Here is a 24,389-nt window from a genome sequence, read left to right on the forward strand (position 1 = left end):
TCATTAGAAAACATATCATATATATTATTCTGAAATGGACCAATCTGCACAACGACTACTTTTACTGTCGCTACTTTCACTATATGTTGATGAGAATACTTTTCTACTTTTACTTGAGGAACATTTTGAATGCAGGACTTTTACTGTAATAGAGTATTCCTACAGTCTGTATACAATCTGAGTAGGCTACTTCTACTTTTACTCAAGTTTAATATCTGAGTAATTCTACTTTGACTCAAGTACAATATCTGAGTAGGCTACTTCTACTTTTACTCAAGTACAATATGAGTACTTTTACTTTTACTCAAGTACAAGATCTGAGTACTTCTACTTTTACTCAAGTACAAGATCTTAGTACTTGTACTTTTACTCAAGTACAAGATCTGAGTACTTGTACTCAAGTACAAGACCTGAGTACTCTATTTTTTCTACAAGATCTGAGTATTTCTCCCACCTCTCCCTGAACACTACCTGTAAGGCTGCGTTCAGGGAAACAAACACCCTCCATCCTCTCGCAGCTGGAGATGCTGCATGCTCGGCTCATGCAGCTACCTTTTAGCCGGTCAACTAGTCTTCTAGCCCCGCATTACATGGATCAAATGTGTGGGTGTTTATCACCGACGTCAGCCGGTGGTGTGTAGCGGCTCGATGGGACTCAATATGCGGTGGTAGCTGCGCAACAAGCCGCAAGGGAGCAGCGGTTAGTGGGTAGCTATAGTAACCAACTGCGGTTAGTAATGCTAACCAACGGCTATTCGTTATGCTAACCAACGGCTACTCGTTATGTTAACAAGCGGTGGTTAGTTCGCGACTTTTACCGAGTCGTCATGTTGGCCCTGTTCCCCGGCTTAGATGCTTTATTTCTCTTCGATCCTACTCCCCCTCTCGGTGCAGAAATAACCGCTAGTTAGCGCCTCCATCAGCTCAACAACATGACTCACACTCTGGTCTAAGTTAGCTCGCCCGTTAGCGGATAGCTTATGCTAACAGTCAGGCAAAGCTAATTCTCGTAGTGGCCAACCAGCAGTACTACAACGTCCGTGACGTCATTGGGCCCAAAAAAGACTTTTCTTCATTGACTTCCATTGGGGAAAGAGACGTCTGTTAATCAGCGGATACTTTTTCTTGAGCTAAACAAACTACCCACCAGGAACTATTTTACAGCCCATGTTTAAATCATGATGGTCTACAAGTTGTAGAATGCGCTGAAAGCTGAATCCAGAGTTATTTTCAATCTCCATTCATTTGACTGACAGAGAGCAAGGGGAATAGGGGGCTTAAGGGGAAACTCAACTGCGCATGCTCCATGGGCCCACGCACGGGTCTTTCTGCTCAGGCCTTTTTGAGCTTCATGCGCCACTGAACAGCTCTCATAGGAATGAATGGAGCTCCAGATCTCTTTATAACATCCATGGTGTCGGGGAAGCGATGTCCGTCCGATGGAGCTGAAGTGTTTCTCGGCTTGCTGAAGATGACGGGCCGGGTGTTTGTGGCTCTGTGTCAGCAGGATGATGGAAGCCGAGGAGGAGTGGAGGAACAAAGACCCGAGTGCACACCAACTATTGCTGGATAAAAAGGTGCTCTGCAAGCAGAATGGAAGGATCGGTGAGATGCTCTTATAATCAGTATGTCTTCATCAAACTGTACATGGTGAATAATCATTTCAGGCATTATTCTGCTACAAGGTGACCTACAGTAAAGTAACTAAGTATATTTACTCAAGTACTTTACCTAAATAAAATGTTGATTTACTTTTCCATTGTATGCTACTTCTACTCCACTACATGTATGTAATACATTTTAGTTACTTACTATCAATCATTATAAAATATATCATATATATTATTCTGAAATGGACCAATCTGCACAATGACTACTTTTACTGTCGCTACTTTCACTATATTTTCGATGAGAATACTTTTCTACTTTTACTTGAGGAACATTTTGAATGCAGGACTTTTACTGTAACAGAGTATTCCTACACTCTGGGACTTCTACTTTTACTGTAACAGAATATTCCTACACTCTGGGACTTCTACTTTTAGTACTTCTACTTGATCTGAGTACTTCTTCCTCCTCTGTTTACTAAAAGGCCTCCGTCTCTTTCTGCAGGTATAGTGAGAACCCTCCACAGCCTGTTGAAAACTCCGAACACTCTGCAGATTCACTCCATCGCCCGCTCAGAATGTGCTGGTAGGTCCAATCCTCCATGGAGAAATATAAGTAAATATAATGTGTTTTTAATGCAAACTGAGCCTCGTGATGTAAGGACACTTCATGTAAGTCATTATAATGAAAACACATCTTTAAATAATGGATTTTGTTTATTCAATGAATGATAAACCGTCTCAAAGAAGGTGACTTGTCTTTCAACAAGGAGAAACTTAATCCAAATAATTTTTATTTATTTTTATTTTTTAATGACTTAAAAACAACTTTCTCGTAATGTTAACTTAATAGCTAAAAATCATGAGAAACTTTAACAATATCACAAAATAAAGTCTAGACTATGGAATAATGACTTGGTAAACTATACAAGCAGTGTGCAGAAAGGTGGACAAAATACACACCACACAACAGACAGCTGAGATGTAACATTGTAATTCCCCTGGTTTGTGAAACCACTGCAGCCTAATGTTTTATGATCAGATATTGTTGACACTGTTGATAACTGTCAATACATGTTGTACCAATATACTATAATTCAAGCATTAATCCTGCAGTTACTCCTTTAAAACACACCAGAGACCCATCATTTTTCCCTCAATTGAAAATTATAAAAAAAATACATGTATATATATATATGCAGTATTTTACTAATGAAAAAGGAGTGCATTCCTTCCACTAGTTATGTGTGCACGTTAGGGCTGTAACGATACACTAATCTCACGATACGATACGATACACGATATTGAGCTCACGATACGATATATATCACGATATTCAGCCAACGATACGATTCGATATAATTTGATACACTTACATCATTTTCTGAAAGATTTTAAAGGGACAGTGTGATTTTGGTGACATCTTGTGAGTGTTCCATTGACTTGGATTGAATTAATTCAACTGAAAACTGAAAGCATCAATTATACAATATATGGCTCTGACTAGACAGAGAGTCTACAGCTTGCACATGCTGGACAAAATGAATCAAAAGATGTGGTGAGAAAATTAGTTTCATTTGAGTTATTCATTTAAACTTTTTGTCTAAGAGATGCTGATTTGAAACCGTTGTTACATACAGTTACAGCATTTCCTGTTTCTGCCGGAGAGAGGGGAGGCCGTCCCAAAGCTTGCTGCTGTATTTACTCCCTCCACCTGACAGGAGGGAGCCTCGTTGAGCTGCGAGTGTGGCTACAGACGGAGTTCACTCCGTCGAGGGAGTGGTTTGGGATTGGGCCGATATCTCCGGCGGTAGAGAAGACCCTCTCCAGTGTGGTTAATGTTTGCCGCCATTCTCCTGAACGCTTCGCACTCACTGCGAGAAGAAGACACCGGCGTCTGTGTATCTAGAAATGCTCTACAGCGACACTAGCGGCTCGGCTGGCTGACGTAACCGCTCTTCATACAAAGCGAACGAGGGGGAATGGGCAGCGAGCAGAGTGCCAGGCGGAACACGGGGGATTTGAATGGGAGTTAATGTATCGATACCCGCGGCTGAAATATCGATACTTTCTCGGAAAACAAAATATCGATATATATCGCAGGATCGATTAAATTGCACAGCCCTAGTGCACGTATGACACACTTTTTGAATGGAACATTCTGAGACAATAAATACTTTTCTTGTCCCCCTGACAGATAAAGAAGTGGCAAAAGTTTATTTCTGAGTGAATAGTTTTCTGATCACTTCAAGTTATGACGGCAGGTAGTAATGGTAGTAATGGTTGTTCTACTCAGGCTGGAGCCGCACGAGGACGATAACGCAAACGGACCGAAATCGATATCAAAAAAGTCTTCCGTCCACACGCAACAGAAACGTGTCCGTTCACACGAGAGCGCTCGAAAGCGCTGGAGACGCTGTAGTACATATGCCGGGCCTGTAAGTGGCGCTGTACTTCTGCAATAAAAGTAGCGAAGAAGACTTCCCGCGCATGGTTGCCCTTCTGTTTATTCTCCGCGGTAGGTGGACGCTCTGCTCTTTTTCTCCCTCTCAGAGGCAAACGTGTGCTCCCGCTTTAAATCTCTCCGGTAGTCCACCAGCAGATGGCATGTATGTACTGTAACAGAGTATTCCTACTCTCTGGTACTTCTACTTTTACTCAAGTACAAGATCTGAGTACTTCTACTTTTACTAAGTACAAGATCTGTGTACTTCTACTTTTACTCAAGTACAAGATCTGAGTACTTCTACTTTTACTCAAGTACATGATCTGTGTACTTCTACTTTTACTAAGTACATGATCTGAGTACTTCTACTTTTACTCAAGTACATGATCTGTGTACTTCTACTTTTACTAAGTACATGATCTGTGTACTTCTCCCAGCTCTGTTTACTGAAAGTACTTGTCCTATATATATATATATATATATATATATATATATATATATATACATACATTGCGCTGTTGGAGGAGTGACTTCAGTTTTTCATTGACATATCTACACTGTAGCTAATGTGCTAATGATAATAAATACTCGATGTGTGACGCTGACCTCAGACTGTCCTCCATGTTTGACCCCAGGCTCGTGTCCGGACCTCATGATGAGTAGGAGCGATCACTTTGATGTGCGGCCCCCCGCGGCCCTCACCCCCCAGCTGCCCCCCCGAGCCCACCGGCCCCTCTGCATGTCCGTCTCCTCCGACAGCAGCGGGCGCTTCAAAGCTCTGGAGACGCAGGAGTGGAAGAACAACCTCAAAGCACAGGTACACACACACACACACACACACACACACACACACACACACACACACACACACACACACACACACACACACACACACACACATACACACACACACACACACACACACACACACACACACACACCTGAGAGTAACCAAGCAAAACGAGGGATTGTTTGAAAACATAAAACAAGAAAAAGTATCAAATTCCCCCAAAGGCTTGAAGTCCTCCTACATACAGGGCAATGGTTTATAAGAAGTCTTGAAAGTGTAGTTTAATTTGTTTAGGCTGATGAGGTAATGAAGTATTCCTACAGACATTTGAAGCCTGATTTAAAAACGTGTATGTGTGCATTCCCGTCGTGTCCCTGGTCCCTAACTGAGCGACACATTTACCAACATACCAGAGGAAACACACTGCAGCGCTCAGCTCTGCCTCTGTGAATGTAAAGAAATGTACGTCAGTCCTACAGATGTGTGTGTGTGTGTGTGTGTTTCAGATGGAGCAGGCCCACAGTGCAGGAGCAGCCAGCAGCACCGGGTCTCTGGAGCGAGCGTCCCTCTTCTGCTCGTCCAGCTCCGGCCTGTCCTCTCCCGTGGAAATCCTCAACAAAAACAAATCGTCCTCGTCTTCGAGCCGCTTCTCGCTCTTCTCTCCGCCGTGGAACAGCAGCTCCGAGTCCGAATCCAACCCTCCGTCTCGCTCGGGATCCAAAAAAAAACTTCGTAACTACAGCCGTCGAGCCGCCACCGGACCCGCGGGAGCCCGGGGCCCCGAAACACCCGAGACAAAACCCAAACCAGTGGAACAACAACAACACTTCCAATACTCCGAACCCGTGATCTCCAGAGTGACGGATTTCATCTACGTTGGAAATCTGAACGCGGCGTATAACGGGCGTTCGCTTTGCCGCAATAACATCGACAGCATCATCGATATGAGCAGCGTTTCGGGGGATCCGGGTCCCAGTTTGAACGTGATCCCGTGCACCTGTTCTCGTGGTGCCAGACACACGTGGTCTCGACTCAAAGTGGATATCGGAGACGTGCCGGAGCAGCGGTGTTTCGAGGATATAAACGAGTGTATCGGCGCCTCCACGGAGAAGAGGAAGCGCGTCCTGGTGCACTGCAGAGACGGGTTCTCGCTGGCGCCCACGTGCATCATCCAGTACCTGATGGTGAAGCAGAACATGAGGCTGATCGCCGCCTACGAGCTGCTGAGGGCCCGGTACCCCGTCAACATCCGGGAGCGCCACCAGAACCTGCTGGTGAGCCTGGAGAGGGCTCTGAGGCCCGGAGGGAACGTGGACCCCGAGTGCTTCAAACAGGCCATTTCCCGCAAAGTGGCGTGGACCTGACGCCCGTTTCCCATCATGCTTTGCCTGCTGCTCCGGACTCTCTTTACTCCTTTTGGCATCCCGGAGCTTCAAAACGTTTCTGGTCTGAATATCCTCACGTGGTGTCGAGTGGTGCAGGAATGAGTCCTAAAGTCCTGCAATGAGTCAGCATTCCAGCAGTTATCTAGTCCCGAAGTCAATGGGGTTTAATATGTGTTCACAAGGTCTGTGGATAACACCAACACCCCACTGGTGAACTTTAAACACTGCTAACAAGTTTCTAAATGAGACGACTAACCTCCCATTGGACCGGGGAGACGTTGCCTTCAGGGTCCAACACAGAAATACGACATCCCTGCACCACTCTATTGGATATATTTCCCTATAGACACCACAGGAAGCTCTACCCCCCCTCCCCCCCCCCCCCCCCCGTGGATTCTGGATATTCCCGTCCCCACTTGAGTTCCGTGGTTCTGATGTGTTTGCTCTTCAAACCTGTAAATGTGACCCGATAGACTTCAGTGTAACATACTTAGCTTCTCGGTATAACGGTGTGATGGTGTTTCGCTGTATAGTTGATATTGTCCTGCTTCAGTTCTGTCGTGGTGTTGTTAAATATCAGGGGAAGATCTCAGGAGATTATTGATGTCAAACCAGTGCAGGGTGGGAATCTCTAGTTAGTCAGCGTTTCAGTTCACACCTGGCACTCAAATGCATTTTGTTTAGCTGTGTGATATTTCCAAAAGGTTTTTCTTAACAGCCGGTTTGTTGCTCAGCTGTGCAGCCACAACTTTAACTTTGGTTCAAAAGCCACGGTACACATAATGAGTTATTGCAGGATTAAGGAAGGGGAGTTGATAAAACTGCCCGTTGCTATTTGGATCTTTAATAAGTAAACGTCCAAACGTACTGGCATCAAAATGTACCTAAAACATTACAATATTTGATGCTTTATGCCAGCGGTTCCTAACCGCTTTTAAACTCGGGTCCACTTAAGAAGCTAAAACATGGTTTAGTTGAATACTTGATTCTGATTGGTCGATTCAGAACATGTGACACATAAATGGTCAAATGGACTGTACTTATATAGCGCTTCATCCAGTCTTTAACGGGCCCTACACACGGCGCCGTGCGTTGCCGCTTCAACGCTTCTGCCCATTCACTTTGAATGGCGTGACGTCACGATTCGCCGAACTGCTTTGTGGGAGCAAAGCGTAGCTTCTCTCGCGGTGCTCGCTGCAAAAGTAGAGCAATGTTCTACTTTTGAGGCCTCGACGGAGGCGCCAGCCAATCGAATCATATGCCAGTCCAAGCTCTAGCCAATCAGAGCGTCAAAGCGTGTGTGTCCGGGGCGGGAGATTCATGTGATTGGTTGTTGGTCGAGTTTCAGCCCCCCCCCGCCGGCAAGCGACAACGCACGCCGCCGTGTGTAGGGGCCGTTTGACCCCTAAAAGCGCTTTACATACTACAGGTCGTTCACCCATTCGTACAGAGCAGTGTACCTTACTCTAGGACCTAACATTCACACACCATCGGGAGCAACTCAGGGTTAAGTATCTTGCCCAAGGATACATTGACATGTTGACTGCATGGGCTGGGATCGAACCCACAACCTTCTGGTTGAAAGACGACCGCACTCCCTTGCAGCCACAGTCGCCCTGTAAATGATATTGATTAGATTATTTAAGATCACACCTTAACATTAATGTTTTTCTGAGACATTCTGCAACACGGTCCCCTCTACTCAAAAACGAAATGTCCCGTGGAAAACTGACCAAGGGCAATTATACCACGTCCTGCAAGACAATATATGACATGTCCAGTGAAAGGGGCCATTAGAAGGATGAGTCTGTGGACTATGTCATTCCAAAAGCAATGTGGAGATAAGAAGCGACTGACATTTACACAATTCGATTATGTTACAATATAATGATGAACACCTTCTGTAACATCCTCTTACCTTTCACTGCATGGATGTATTTCACATCTCATTTATTTGTTTCCTCAGTCTTTGATTGGGCATCCTTCAGGGGACTGACCCTTGGTGCCCCTTTCACACCAGGTTCCCGTTCTAGCTCCGTGCTAGAGCTCTTCTGGTTCGGAACCGGTTTTTCTTTTCGGCCCCCGCTCTGTTCACACCGCCAGAGCCCGAGTGGTGCTGCGTCATCGTTTGCGTCGTGACGTAACTGTTTACGTGCCTGCTTCATAAAGCCAAACCGCGCTGAAACCCCTCACAACAACAACAATGGCCGATTGTATTGAAGCGCTACTCGTTTTGGTTTTGCTCTGTCGAAACGAAATGGAAGAAATGGGACGACTTTACTACGAACTTTACATTAGTCACATGCGACATTCAAAAGTCCCTGCCTCCGACGTAAGCGTGACGTATGCGGTTCTTGCTTCTAGACCGAAACTTTTTTGGTGCTTGAAAAGCACCGGGTTTCGCTGCTTAGAGCCGGCCTCGTTGCGGTGTGAACAGGAAAAACCGGTGCTTTTCAGTAGGGCTGTGCAATTAATCGAATATTAATCTCGATTACGATTTTGGCTTGCAACGATTACGAAAACAACGTAATCGAAATAAAACGATTATTATTTTTTTAAAATGTAATTATTATTATTTTTTGTATTGATTTTTTCAGTTGAATTATACTTAACGTTCAGGGTAATCAACTGTTAAAAACATACTGTTCAATTAATTTTTTTCAATAAATGTATGTTTTCAAAGTAAATGGATAATTGTTTTTAATAATCGTGATATCAATTATTGACCAAAAATAATCGTGATTTTTGATAATCGCACAGCCCTACTTTTCAGGCTCTAGCTCCGAACCGGCCCCGGAACCGCGTTGGTGTGAAAGGGGCATTGGTAGAATTTCCAACTGCAGAGAAAGGTAGCAAAAATTAGATGTCTTTTTTTTTTATTCTTGTTCATCACTCCAAACTGTGCTAGCTGCTAAAGCATCACACACCATGCAAATACACTGCAACGGCTAACCTAGACACGGACTCTATCACTAACATTCACTTTCATTTCTGATGCCAGGTGTGAACTGAAAACATGTGAACCAGCCATTTATTTAGAATTGTTGTTTTTCCTCCTAAAAATCTAGTTTGGATGTAATCTAGCTGTTGAAAGATCCTGTTGCTGCTGACGCCCTGAAGAACGCACATGTGTTTTTACCATTATTGGATTCACATCACCTCGACTGGATCTATCTGCTTCTTTCGGGAACTTTGCACACGGACCCACGTTTTTAAATCTTCAGCCTCACGCAGTTTTCTTTATGTTTTCCGAGGTCGTACTCAAAGGAAAATGAAGGCCCAACCTGTCCTCTGTGAGGAAGACGCTGTTTGCTCGGTTGAATCTCTCTGGTGGTGCTTTGTGAATATGAATGTCCGTGTATATGCAGCTGGGTGACGTCTCTGTGGATTATCAGTATTATTGTGTCTGTGCCACTAAATACGCTGCGAGAGGGGATTTTGCACGAATCACCGGGTCGTCCTACATGCAAACATCGCCTTTTATTTTATTATTGTTTGAATTATTGTTATATCTGGACGTGGTTTGCACATTTTGAGGATCGTTTACATGCTCATTATCCTGATAGTTGATGGTTTGATTAAAATGTTTACATGTTTCACACGCTCGATATATTCCCCCAAAACATGAGTTATTTATTTTTTTGAAAACAGTGTGAATCACATCCAGGGGGTTTTCTAGAAAGATATAGCATGAGTACTTTGGATCCTGTTTATAAGAGAACTCTGTTTGATACTTCTGGAGGAGTTATACCGTTTGACGAACAAAAATCTTGTTTTCTGGCCTCACTTTAACATTTTACGGGGAAAATCAGCATTTTGGTTTGAGGGCGCACGCCGAGAGTTTAGACAAAACCCTGAAGTCTGAAGTTTTACATCGTTGGTCACAAACAATCCGTATAACAACTTTACCAAAAAGAGACACACACACACACACACACACACAGACACAGACACAGACACACACAGACACACACAGACACACAAAGACACACACACAGACACACACACACACACACAGACAGACAGACAGACACAGATACAGACAGACACACACACAGACGCACAGACACACACACACACACAGACGCACAGACACACACACACACACAGACGCACAGACACACACACACACACACAGACGCACACACACACACACAGACACACACACACACACACACACACACACACACAGACGCACACACAGACGCACACACACACACAGACACAGCGACAGACAGACAGACAGAGACACACACACACACACACACACACAGATACAGAGACAGACAGACAGACAGACAGACGCACAGACACACACACACACACACACATACAGAGACAGACAGACAGACAGACAGACGCACAGACACACACACACACACAGACACACACACAGACGCTCACACACAGACACACAGACACAGCGACACACACACACACACAGACAGACAGACACACAGACACACACACAGACGCACAGACACACACGTCTTACGTTTTACAACCTTGGTCACAAACAATCCGTCGAGGAACTTAACCCAAGAAAATATGTTATAAAAATCACACTAAATCTCAACGAGCTTAAACATCATTATTTTTAAATGATTTTTTTAGTCTATAAAATGAAAGACCATCGTGAAAAATGTTCTCAGTTTAAAGCAAGGTCTTAAATTCATAAGTAATTTACCTCTGTAAAGTAATTGTGAGAATAATTGGTATTCCCTGTTTTAATAAATGACGAATTAAGAATTTACTTCATTTACGAAGATGAATAGATTTTCCAAATTATTGCTGATTAATTTTGACTTCATATCTACCTTGTATTTAATTCCCCACAGGATGATTTAGGATATGAAGTTTGGCCCAAAAACACAGTAAACCCTTTTTAAATGAGACCCTGTCAAAGAGTATAAGGGATGCTGTAATACATATTTTAAAAAGTCTCTTGAAAATCGTGTAAAATGTCGTTATTAGCCGCTAGTCAGATTGTGCTGTCATCCAAGGGAGGGAGAGTTTTATTATGCATTATACTCCATGCAAACGCTAACAAAGGGACATTTAAATGCAACTTGAAAACTGAAATGTGAAGTTACTTTGCAGGTCTAGTAATGGTTTCTTTCAGATGGAGCAGCAACAAGATATTAGACGACATTAGTTTAATAAAGGCAGTTTCCACTAAATACGTTAGTTTGGTTCTGGTTAGCTAACTTGTGATTAAACCTGCTACAAAACCTATCATGAGCTGACCTTTTGAAACCTGTCATCGTAGCTAACTGTGTTTTTATTGTGTGCAAATCACGATAAGTGTCTAAAGTGGTTATACCAAAAATGAGTGGACTAATGTATTTATGTTGTGCACAAAAATAAAACGTTAGCTATTATCCTAAAGGCCCGATAATGACATGTATGTTTGTTTTGATCTGAATTTGAAGCTCGTCATCACAACTAATGGTGTTTTTATTGTGTGCTAAACATGAAGCATGCAGATCATAGTCCACTTTCGGATAAGCAGAGCTAACTAGCTAACGGGATCAGTGGAAATTGTCTAATGTAATCAAACTGAAACGTTAGTGAACTAATGTGTGCCTGCTTCATGTTGAGCACAAAAAGGAAACGCTAGTCTAGCTATCATGCTAAAGGCCAGAGAATGACACGTTTTATACGAAGTTTAACGACTCGTTAGCTAACCAGAGCCACACTTTAATAGCCTATTTATTCAGTGGAATAGTCTCTTTTAAACCAATGTAGTCCAACAGTTCATTAAACACTGCTGTATGTTTGTTTTGATCTGAATTTGAACCCTGTCATCGTAGCTAACGGTGTTTTTATTGTGTGCTAAACATGAACCATGCATATCATAGTCCACTTTTGGATTAGCCGAGCTAGCTAGCTAACGAGATCAGTGGACATTCTCTGATGTGGTCAAACGTTAGTGGACTAATGTGTGCCTGGTTCATGTTGAGCACAAAAAGAAAACGTTAGCTATTATGCTAGTTTTCAAAAGGTCAGAGAATTATGTTTTTTTACTCGGTTTAATTACCGGTTAGCTAACCAGACCCAAACTTAACTAGCTAATAGTGTTTTTATTGTGTGCTAAACATGAACCATGCATATCATAGTCCACTTTCGGATAAGCAGAGCTAACTAGCTAACGGGATCAGTGGACATTGTGGTCAAATGTTAGTGGACTAGCATGTGCCTGATTCATGTTTAGCACAAAACAAAACGCTAGCTTTTATGCTAAAGGTCCGAGAATGACACGTTTTGTACGAGGCTTATTGACCCGTTAGCTAAAGGAAAGAAGTGGAAATTGTGTATTATTTAGTTCAAAATCCATCTTCATCATCTACTGATGAATCTTTTATCTGGAGCGAAACCTGTTGTTAAACACAAACTTTGGAGCTGAAAAATATCCTGTAAATACAGAAATAACTACTAAAAACGTCTAATATTCTATTTAAGCCGCAGAGAGAATCAGTTGTACAGGATTTTAACCCCCCGCGGTGAGATGGGCGTGGAAGAGTAAAAGTATGGTGCCTTCATTTTGAGTCGTCTCGTGACCGTACGGTGACATTTGCACACTTTGTATGACTTTAACTTCTCTCGATATGTAAAAAAAGTTGGATATTTTTCGTGTATGAGCATTTGTGTAACGTGGTCCTTGCTGTAATATATTGGCTCGTCATTCGTGCGCATAGTACCCGTTGTTTTAAATATAAACAGGTGATGAAGACGTGGATGAAGAGGATATATTTCACTAACAAAATCTGCATATTTTGGGTTTTAATCTCTTTGTTTTAAAAGTAATCTTAAAGGTTTTCTAACTCGTTCTCTCAGGTGATTTCTCAGTGGCCCAGAATGTTCTCAATGAAAACGATATTCAGAAATGTGAAGCGTGTATTTCTCATGTCATGTTTCTTAAAGTCGGATATCATTTGTACTGTTGAAATATTAAAGAAAAGGATGTAAATGACAGTTGTTGTTTTGCTTACTTTGAAAATGAACCGTGTAGTAAAGGATTTTAAATGCCACACACACACACACACACACACAAAGAGAAATCGAGGTCCCCATAAGGGGAATCATTAATTTTAGAGTGAAGACTTGGTTAGGGTTAGACATGTGTTGGTTAAGGTTAGGATAAGTCTCCAGGAAATGCATGTAAGTCAATGTAATGTGTATTTGTGTCTGTGTCTGTGTCTCTGTGTGTCTGTGTGTGCCATAGAAGTTAAACATGTGACAGAAGAGCCACAAAACTAATATGAACCTGAACATAGCAGAAAAGAGCCCCTTTAAAATAAGCTAACTCATCGTACTCTCCTTCACTGTCATGGTGTCTGTTTTTGTGTTTATAGTTTCCGGTTTTATTTTTAAATTAATCTTTTTTTGCATGTTTGATTAAAATAACATTTCTATTATACACTGTAAAAAAAAAACTTGTAAACAAACGGTCAAAGTACTGGAAGCAGCGGCTGCCAAACAAAAACCCTTAAATTAAAGTAAAATACTTTAACTGAAATAAAGTGAATAAGCCATTAATTTACGGGAATTGTCCTTAAAGATTTTACAGGAAAACACACATTTTACAGATTTAGCCTCTCTTTTTACAGTCAATAACCTTTAATAAAAGTAGAGCACTAAAACTTATACGGGCAAAAAACCCGTAAAAAAACAGTCAAATGACTGGCAGCAGCCAAACAAAAACCATAAAATTAAAGTAAAAATACTTTAACTGAAATGAAGTGCAAAAGTAATTAGTATACAGAAATTATCCTTAAAAAAAAAACTTTCCTCTCTTTTCAACATCCATTGTCTTAAAATGTTACATTAAAATACCTTAAATAAAGTTTTGATGAGAAAAACAGTTTTTAAATTTTTTTTATTTTTTTTTTTAATTAGATTTGTCAAACACTAAAATAAATACAGAACCTAAAGTTCTACAGCTAGAATGTTATTTTACAGCTTTTTTCTAACATTTTCCAATCAAACAGGTTCAATAAAATGACATCACAAAATGTTCTGAAGGAAACAATTACTCTGAAAACTTAAAATATAAAAATATTTGTAGAATTATAGTACAACTAATGAATACAGCATTTCATATTTAAACATCATACTTATAAACAGTAGAAACAAAAAGTAAGTCGAATTTTTTTAAGAGTACTTTGAAACATTCTCAACAGAAAATAACAGGAATTGCAAAATGGCGACATATGTTCACATTGTCAATTTGAAGGAGCAGTGTTCAGGATTTAGTACGTCTAACAATGGGGATGTAGGTTCCAACTAGGGCTGCAACGATTAGTCGACATAATCGACGACGTCGATCATAAAAATTCGTCGACGCGGAATTTTAGTGTCGACGCGTCGTATAAAAACAATCAGAGAGCCGGTAACGTTAATTCAAAATTGCGCAAATGTTCATTTGTAACTGCAATGCACTACAGGAAGTGCTGGGGGCAGTATACTCTCCATTGTCTGCCATGACTGCATTCTGTACTAACAACAAAGAAGAAAGAATACGAACGATGGCGGAAAGGAGAGAGAATGAGGGTGATGAAGAGCTCAAAAAAGCGAGACCGAGAGTTTCAAAAGTGTGGGAGTATTTCACAGACGACAAGCCAAAGAAGTCAGTGAAATGCAGAATTTTTAAAGGGGAATTGGCATTCCACGGCAGCACTACAGTGATGCACGAGCATTTAAAACGCAAGCACCCTGGAACCGTGAGGACTGCTACTTTGGATCATGGGTAAGTTTGAGCAAGTTAGCCATAGTCATGTTTACGTTAGCTTACATGTTGGAAAACAGAACGTCTCATGGTTAATGCTTGCTAAGCAAACGCTATTTCAGTTATGTTGAGGCTGCGTGTCCACCAACGAGCTGCTAAACAGCGCCAAGCTTACAGCGTAGTAGAGCACACTAGAGCTTTATGGACGCTGTAATTAATTCCAAACTTAAAATAATAATTAACAAGGGTCTGCGAAATGACAAGAATAAAATGCGATTGAATTGATCCTGGGACTGGACAACAGGGTGACATTCACAGGTGTGCAGACTTGAGGTAAAACATGCACTGGAGCCCGGAAAAGGAGCCGTGCCCACAGGAAGCAGAGATGGAGGGTGTGACAGAAATAATCGTTAGATTAGTCGACTAATCGAAAAAATAATCGACCGATTAGTCGACTACCAAAATAATCGTTAGTTGCAGCCCTAGTTCCAACCAATGGATAACTTGTTCACTCACCCTCCTATCCCAAGTCTGGAGGAGAATGTATATTGGCTGCAAAACACTTGAGGCCCAATCATGTTTCCTCTGTCCATTCTGCGCTGCTGTAGACGTGGCAGTGCAACCAAGAGGACAAAAAGATCAGAATCAGTAACGGTTTATTGCCAGGTACGTTCACAGGGATTGACTAGGTGTCGTACATACAAATAACAAATAACAAATAAAAAAAGTACACAGATAGTGAACTATATTAAGAACACTGTAATAAAAATATAGTAAGATAGCAATAAAATAAAGCAGTAATTTACATCAAAATAGAATGAAATAAATTATAGAATATAAAATATGTGCAGTAAGCAATATTTAAACATGTCATTATTTACCATCCTGTGATCTCCATTAAGTAATGCATAGAGTCTGCGTTGTGGCTGAGGTAAAGTGTCAGTGGGGGGGCGGGCCTTGTTGAGGTGGCGAGAGGTTCTGGTCCTGATGGAGAGAGGTTCTGGTCCTGATGGAGAGAGGTTTTGGTCCTGATCGAGAGAGGTTTTGGTCCTGGTGGAGAGAGGTTCTGGTCCTGATGGAGAGGGGTTCTGGTCCTGGTGGAGAGGGGTTCTGGTCCTGGTGGAGAGAGGTTCTGGTCCTGGTGGAGAGAGGTTCTGGTCCTGATGGAGAGGGGTTCTGGTCCTGGTGGAGAGAGGTTCTGGTCCTGATGGAGAGGGGTTCTGGTCCTGGTGGAGAGAGGTCCTGGTCCTGATGGAGAGGGGTTCTGGTCCTGGTGGAGAGAGGTTCTGGTCCTGATGGAGAGGGGTTCTGGTCCTGGTGGAGAGAGGTTCTGGTCCTGATGGAGAGGGGTTCTGGTCCTGGTGGAGAGAGGTTCTGGTCCTGGTGGAGAGAGGTTCTGGTCCTCATGGAGAGGGGTTCTGGTCCTGGTGGAGAGAGGATTTGGTCCTGGTGGAGAGAGGTTCTGGTCCCGATGGAGAGAGGTTCTGGTCCTGATGGAGAGAGGTTCTGGTCCTGATGGAGAGAGGTTCTGGTCCTGATGGAGAGAGGATTTGGTCCTGGTGGAGAGAGGTTCTGGTCCCGATGGAGAGAGGTTCTGGTCCTGATGGAGAGAGGTTCTGGTCCTGATAGAGAGGTTCTGGTCCTGATGGAGAGGTTTTGGTCCTTATGGAGAGAGGTTCTGGTCCTGATGGAGAGAGGTTCTGGTCCTGATGGAGAGAGGTTCTGGTCCTCATGGAGAGAGGTTCTGGTCCTGGTGGAGAGGGGTTCTGGTCCTGGTGGAGAGAGGTTCTGGTCCTGATGGAGAGGGGTTCTGGTCCTGATGGAGAGGGGTTCTGGTCCTGGTGGAGAGGGGTTCTGGTCCTGATGGAGAGAGGTTCTGGTCCTGGTGGAGAGGGGTTCTGGTCCTGGTGGAGAGAGGTTCTGGTCCTGATGGAGAGGGGTTCTGGTCCTGGTGGAGAGAGGTCCTGGTCCTGATGGAGAGGGGTTCTGGTCCTGGTGGAGAGAGGTTCTGGTCCTGATGGAGAGGGGTTCTGGTCCTGGTGGAGAGAGGTTCTGGTCCTGATGGAGAGGGGTTCTGGTCCTGGTGGAGAGAGGTTCTGGTCCTGATGGAGAGAGGATTTGGTCCTGGTGGAGAGAGGTTCTGGTCCCGATGGAGAGAGGTTCTGGTCCTGATGGAGAGAGGTTCTGGTCCTGATAGAGAGGTTCTGGTCCTGATGGAGAGGTTTTGGTCCTGATGGAGAGAGGTTCTGGTCCTGATGGAGAGGTTTTGGTCCTGATGGAGAGGTTTTGGTCCTTATGGAGAGAGGTTCTGGTCCTGATGGAGAGGTTCTGGTCCTGATGGAGAGGTTTTGGTCCTTATGGAGAGAGGTTCTGGTCCTGATGGAGAGAGGTTCTGGTCCTGATGGAGAGGTTTTGGTCCTTATGGAGAGAGGTTCTGGTCCTTATGGAGAGAGGTTCTGGTCCTGATGGAGAGGTTCTGGTCCTGATGGAGAGGTTTTGGTCCTTATGGAGAGAGGTTCTGGTCCTGATGGAGAGAGGTTCTGGTCCTGATGGAGAGAGGTTCTGGTCCTGATGGAGAGGTTTTGGTCCTTATGGAGAGAGGTTCTGGTCCTGATGGAGAGAGGTTCTGGTCCTGATGGAGAGGTTTTGGTCCTTATGGAGAGGGGGGGGGGGGCAGCACTGCAATAAGCTGTAAGCTAACGTTAGCAGCCAAATGTTAAGCCAGGTTTCCCGGGCGCAACATCTTGCAAGAAACAGCATCTCAGGGCTTAACATTTAATAACCTATTAATGATGCATACCAACTTAACGGGAAGAAACTCAGCTAACTAGAAGAAGAAACGTAACCTTAAATAAAAAATAAAACATTCATAAACTAAGGATTATCTAAATACATATTTAACTCCATTACAGTTGCAGGACTCACCAGATCTCAAGTCCTCTGTTCTTTGTTGACATCCTGATGCTCATATTTAATGTGTAGATGTAAAACGATCCTGATATTAATCCATAAACTCCTGCAGCAAACATACAGAAAGCTGTAGCTCGCAGGAGAGCCGCTCAAACTGATGTGGATGTTTCAAATGTGAACGACAGGCGCGGACAGATCTCATTGGCAGGTTTCTTCGATTACGTTTATATGAACCAATCAGGAGTGTTGTGGACTCATTCCAAACATCCCTTACTTGTCTGCCGTGTTTTGGCTGAATTCTATTTCAAGTGCCGTAGCTCTGGCTGTCGGCCAGAATCCGAAAACCTACATTATACTGTAAAATTAAGGTTTATTACTGTATATTGACCAATGAAAAAAAAAAACACAGCAACAGAACACATAAATAAAACAAGGATAACTGTGACTTATTACTGAGTAAATAACAGTGTGTGTTTTAAACCTTGGTCCTCCCTGCAGAGATTTCTCCACTTTCTATGATTTTTATTTTTTTAATGATATTGTCAACTGTAGATGTTTACAATATAGTGATTTAGGAATTTAATGAGAACATATTTATTTACTTTTGTTTCAACATTGGATATTTTGTGTTTGTGGTGGATTCAATCGAATATTGAGAAAATGATTTATGTAAAAATGTTTTAATTACATTTAAAAAAAATAATATTTGACGCTTAACATTAAAATTACAAAGAAATATCTTAAAGTCTTATAATAGTAATACACTTTTATATTACGAGTTACATATTTAATTACAGATAATACTTTTTATTTTACGTACATCTGCATGTATTTTCTGAAAGTGCAAAAATACTGTAAATATTATATAGTAAATTTACTGTAAAAAAAAAAGGAGAATTTTTTTATTTGTTATTGTCAAAATACTTAAAATAATGTTTTGGGTTGTTAATTTATAGTTAATATCTGTCATTTTACAGGATTTTGCAAATAATTAAAAAAAACATGATAATTACTATAAACATTTACAGTTATTTCCTGTAAAATACGATCTTTTTTTACAGTGTATCCAATATAAAAAATTGTCAGTAATATATTGTCACTTGCTATCATACAATTATGTAGAGAGTTTAGAGTGCATGGAGACACTAAAACTCACCTGGAGAAATACAAATATATGTGTTGTATTTCTTTGTATCATCACTACCCCCCCCCCCCCCCCCCCCCCTCTAGTGGCTGGAAGAAACTTACTCCAAATAGTTATTTAGTTTAGTTTAATATGACTTAAAAACAACTTTCTCGTGATGTTAACTTAATTGCTCAAAATCATGACAAACTTTAACAAAATATCACAAAATGAAGTCTATGGAATAATGACTTGGTAAACTATACACGCAGTGTGCAGAAAGGTGGACAAAATACAATTAACACCACACAACAGACAGCTGAGATGTAACATTGTAATTTCCCTCGTTTCTTAAGCCTAATGTTTAATAATCAGATATCGTTGATTCTCCAAGTAACTGTTAATACATGTTGTACCAATATACTGTAATTAAAGCATGAATCCTGCAGTTACTCCTTTAAAACACCAGAAACATCCATAATTTTTCCCTCAATTGAACTTTTTTTTATTTTAAAGTACATATACAGTATTTTACTCATGAAAAAGGAGTGCATTACTTCCATTAGTAATGTGTGCACGTATGACACACTTTTTGAAAACAACATTCTGAGACAATACATACTTTTCTTGTCCCCCTGACAGATAAAGAAGTGGCAAAAGTTTATTTCTGAGTAAATCGTTTTCTGATCTCTTCAAGTTATGACAGCAGGAAGTGCAATCTGTAGAATAACTAGACTACATTCGAACATACTCATAAGTATTTTATGTGTTTGTATGCGTCTCCTCAAGCTGAACCATATGTGATCAGATTCTGAAAAATTAACAATGAAAACAATTACAGAAAAAAATCATAATCTGATAACACAGTGTATTCAACGCCCATCCCCTAAAACACATACATTTATAACATTAAATGATATTGAACCTGATTTCAAATCAATGGTTGTTCTACTCAGTGTGATTGACAGGAGAGATGATCAGAGGGGCAGAGTTTTTACCACCATGGTTAGGACAAGGACTAAAGTATGGGTAGAGTTTCTCTTTGAAGCAGCAGCCAGTGAAGGAGTAGATCAGAGCTGCAGCATCAACATCATAAAAGGAGACCAGACCCTCCTCATAATCCACAAACACCCCCACCTTCTCAGGCTGAGACTTCAGAGAGAAACGGACTGGAGGACCAGCAAGGGCTTGGTACTCATTCCTCAACCATATCGCCCAGTAACCGTTCTGAGGAGACAGTGAGATGTTTCCCTTCCTGTTGATCGACTCTCTGGCCACTCCTAGATCCCACTGAGTCTTTCCTTTAACCTGAACCTCGTAATAAAATCTACCTGAAGAGAAACTCTGCTTTGCTAAAACACAAGTACAAGTATCAAATCTCTCTGGATTGTCTGGGAGATTCTTCTTCACATCAACATGTTTCACTTGTTTTCCATCATCAGACAGGATGAGTGCAGGATGTGCTGTATCAGGATCAAGAGTAACCTCCACCTCAGACTGCTGGACCCTCTTCAGCTCCACCTCCACCTCAAACTGCTCGACCCTCTTCACCTCCACTTCAAGCAGCTTCTTCATCTGTTTCCTGAGCGTCTCCTCCAGCTGAGTCACAGCTCTCCTCACAGCTCTCCTCACAGTCCCCTCATATGAAGGTGGACGGACCCTGACTTCTGTCCAGTTCTTGGTGGGTGGAGCAGCGTTCAGGGACGTGAAGCTTTGGAGGAGGTGGAGCTGGTCTTCAGAGCGTGAGAGCTGCTCCACCTCAGAGCTTCTCTTCTTCAGCTCAGAGACTTCCTGTTCCAGCTCTTTGATGAAGCCTTCAGCCTGTTCCTCTGTCTCTCTCTGCTTCTCTTTGATGGTGTCCATGAGCTCGGCCTGGCTTCTCTCAACAGACTCCTTCAGAGCGGTGAAGACCTGAACACCATCTGCTATCTCTCTGTCTGCTCCTTCCTTACTGAGCTCCACTGAGCGGTTCATCTCCTGAATCTTCAGTCGTCTCTTCTGGATCATCTGCTGAATTTCAGCCTCTGTCTTCCCCAGCTCAGCCTTCTTTCCTTCATATCCTTCTTTCAGAGGAACAACATCATGTGTCTTGTGGTCTGAAACAGAGCAGAGCATGCAGACACACACCTGGTCGGTCTTACAGAACAGCTCCAGCAGTTTATCGTGCTTCACACACATCCTGCCTTCCAGGTTCTCCTCAGGGTCGATCAGCTGATGTTTCTTCAGGCCTGCTCTTGTCAGGTGAGGCTCCAGGTGAGTCTCACAGTAGGACTCCAGACACACCAGGCAGGACTTCAGGGCCTTCAGTCTGGTTCCAGTGCAGACGTCACAGGGAACTTCTCCTGGTTTGACAACGTGTTGCTCTGAGCTGCTGCTGCTGGCTTTCTGTTGAGCTGACTCTCTGAACTGAGCAGCCATCTCAGAGATGAAAGTGTTGACCAGCATTTCAGGTCTTGTGTGGAAGAGCTTATTACAGTTGGGACACTGATAGGGGACTTTAGCATCCCAGTGTTCAGAGATGCAGACTTTACAGAAGTTGTGTCCACATGGTGTGGTGACTGGATCAGTGAACACATCCAGACAGATGGAGCACAGAAACTGATCTTCAGTCAGCAGACAGCTGGCAGCAGACATGTCTCTCTGAGGACAAAAGTTTGAAAAAAACACAACTGCAATTACATATTCTCTATTTGCCAGTTCATAGAGTCCTACTATGAATCCAAAAATGTAAACCACCCAACGTTTTATGTTAGAAATGACATACATAGACCAATGACAACCAAAAACATTTAGGTTTTTTGTCTGTAAGAATTAAAATTCAAGTTCAAATTAAATCTGGAACATCATAGCAGTATTCAGTTTAAACTCTAAAAAAAACACAATGTGTAAGCTCTAATAATTGTAGGGGATTTTTCCATTGTTGAACAGAGGAGTGAAACCTGATTATCACTGAAGTTGATACTATAGTTGTTAAATAAACAGTAAAAGTTATCAGCTTCAAAAGGCAGACAGCAGTTACTACAGAAACAGGTTCAAAGCTCCAGGCTGCTAACCACAGTGTGTACAAATGATATAAAATGAGATATGTACTTGTCATGCCTTTTTTATAAGCAAGACTTGTAACATAACACCAGATACCTTGCTTTGGACAGTCCTGAACAAATATAATACTTAGATACTACTTTGTTTAATAAAGTCATTTATAAAGATGTTTTCAAATACAGGAAATAAGAAAATAAGTATAAGCTAATGCTAGCTTCTGTCTAACCTTCCTTACCCAGAGTTTACATTGTATTTTTGGCTGTTGCTAATATCTTAACGGACACATTTCTATTGTATAATATTCTTTATATGGTCAAATGGATGTAATACAGTCAGATTCAGATTTTAATCCAACTTTGACTAAATATGTATTAAGTGATGTGTCTGTAGTGCACTCACCAGAGTTTGCAGAGGTTCTGCTGTGTTGAAAAAAGCTACTGGATTCAGTTGTTTCTTCAGAGAAACAGAGACACTGCTGCTCTGCTGTCGCTCAGACAAAATTCAGCTTTCATTTCCAGGAAATTGAAATTCTTATCTTACCGTGTGGTTCCACGTCTCAGTGGCAGTTTGCCAAGAGGAAGTGGAGGAATAACTGTTGAGGCTTGTTATTTAACTTTGTGATGATGCATTTTACAACTGATCCAAGAGGCTTTTAAATAGTGAATTGAGCATAAGTAGGAATATTTTCTCAATACATAAAGGACATCTCTTTACACATCTGGAGATTTATAGCTATATTTCAGAACGGTGTGTTATAGTCCCTGTTTAAGAGCAGCTGGTGAAACATTTCCTCCTCCCTGAACAAACTGTTTGAAAATGGGTCTGTACTTAAGAGCCATTTTTTGCTACGTTATACTTCTACTCCACTACAGTTCAGAGGTAAATGGTGTACTTTTACTCCACTACGCTGTAAACCCCAACAGTACTACTAACTCATAAGTATTATGGGTACTGCAAAATCAAAAGTCAACCGAACAATAAACTTATACGTTCTTTTAACGAAAAGTGCTGTTTAATTTAATGTGGATCACAGTTTATGAGTGAATATTCACATTTGAATCATAACTTCTGAGTGAACTGTCACGCAGCGTCTGACGTCATTTACGTTATTGCGACGAATCGAGAAAAATCCATCCAACATTGCGGCTCTTGCAAGCGAAGCAAGCCCCCAGGAAGTGCGCCGGACTCTGAGGAAAATATTCGTTGTGGCCAAACGGCGGTACTACACGTCCTTTAGGTTGCTGGGCCCGGAAACACTTTTTCCCATTGACTTACATGGGGAAAGAGTGGTCTGTAAATCGTTGGATAATTTTGTTTAAACTAAATAAACTACCCAGTATGAACACTTGTATAGCCCTTATTAAAAACATTCGTTCCTCAAGTTGTAATAATGTGCTAATAACGTTATTCTGAGAGTTATTTCCCTCTGCATTATGAACGTGCATCTAACCCACGGGACAGCGCCGCCCGGCACGTTCCTTTACCCATGGATGCACAATAAGAACGGACCCATATCGCCTTACTGTTCGGGTGTTCAGAGCAGAGCGTGATGTGAACAGAAAAATGTTTCTGTAGCAATATTATTTAAGGAATCATTGAGCTAGCTAACTAGCATACGTTGTCACTATCTGCTAACGTTAGCTTTGGCCTTCGTTTTCTTATAGTTTTTTTTCATAGGCTATAAACGGAGGTGGTATAAGTATATATATTGTACTAGAGTAAAAGTAGAAGTACTCAGATATTGTACTAAAGGTAGAAGTACTCTGGGGTCTCATTTATAACGCCGTGCGTAGGATTGACGTGGGAAGGTTGCTTACGTAGTAGAAATCCGAAAAATAGGTACATAAATGTTCCGCCACTTTCCGATTCAACAAACATTGCTTACCGGCGAGGAGAGTGCGTATGGCACTTCCTACGCCTGTTTCCCTTTATAAATCACAACCGACTCGAAATGCGGTGAAGCTTTTGCGGGGTTCACGTAACGCCCATATTTGCCTATAAATAGTCAAAGAAACGCCCTTTCATTCATTCATTTTGACTGACTTTATGAAGAAGATAGCAGGAAATGAGGACAGAACAGCTCAATGAGGACAGAACAGCTCAAAAAGACATCTCACACCGTGTCAGATTTTGGTTATTTTGGGGAGGTGGAGATAAATCATATTGTTTGGTGGATGCAGTTTGAACCAGAGTAGCAGCATGGAGGTCGGATCGTCACCAAAATAAATAAATAAGTGGTCCGAAAAAGGTTCATGACAAAAAAAATACACATAGCCTTCCTCAGGCAGTGTGTTTGTACCGGGGACAGGAGACCCCCCCCTTGATGAGAAACTAAGAAAGGATCGGGGAATCCCTCCG

At 42.0% G+C, this 24,389-nt stretch overlaps 3 protein-coding genes across 3 annotated transcripts in view; 2 read left to right on the forward strand and 1 right to left on the reverse strand.

Moving 5' to 3' along the window:
• Positions 1-500: 500 nt before the first annotated feature.
• LOC307040825 (uncharacterized protein) lies at positions 501-7,293 on the forward strand. Its single transcript, XM_079683973.1, has 4 exons — positions 501-1,605; positions 2,113-2,193; positions 4,689-4,870; positions 5,350-7,293. Exons 1-4 carry the CDS (start codon positions 1,509-1,511, stop codon positions 6,205-6,207), a joined length of 1,218 nt encoding a protein of 405 aa, XP_079540099.1. The 5' UTR covers positions 501-1,508; the 3' UTR covers positions 6,208-7,293.
• Positions 2,763-24,389, forward strand: part of LOC307040843 (troponin I, fast skeletal muscle-like) — a 124,725-nt gene continuing 103,098 nt past the window's right edge. The window contains exon 1 of the mRNA XM_079684014.1: positions 2,763-2,774. The gene's annotated coding sequence lies outside the window, so the exon portion shown is untranslated. The remainder of the gene's footprint in view (positions 2,775-24,389) is intronic.
• On the reverse strand, positions 19,938-21,646 carry LOC307040813 (E3 ubiquitin-protein ligase TRIM21-like; the record flags this gene model as incomplete). Its single annotated transcript, XM_079683943.1, has 1 exon — positions 19,938-21,646. Exon 1 carries the CDS (start codon positions 21,621-21,623, stop codon positions 19,938-19,940), a length of 1,686 nt encoding a protein of 561 aa, XP_079540069.1. The 5' UTR covers positions 21,624-21,646.

This window comes from Notothenia rossii (assembly GCF_949606895.1).
Source record: "Notothenia rossii genome assembly, chromosome: 5".
NCBI lineage: Eukaryota > Metazoa > Chordata > Actinopteri > Perciformes > Nototheniidae > Notothenia > Notothenia rossii.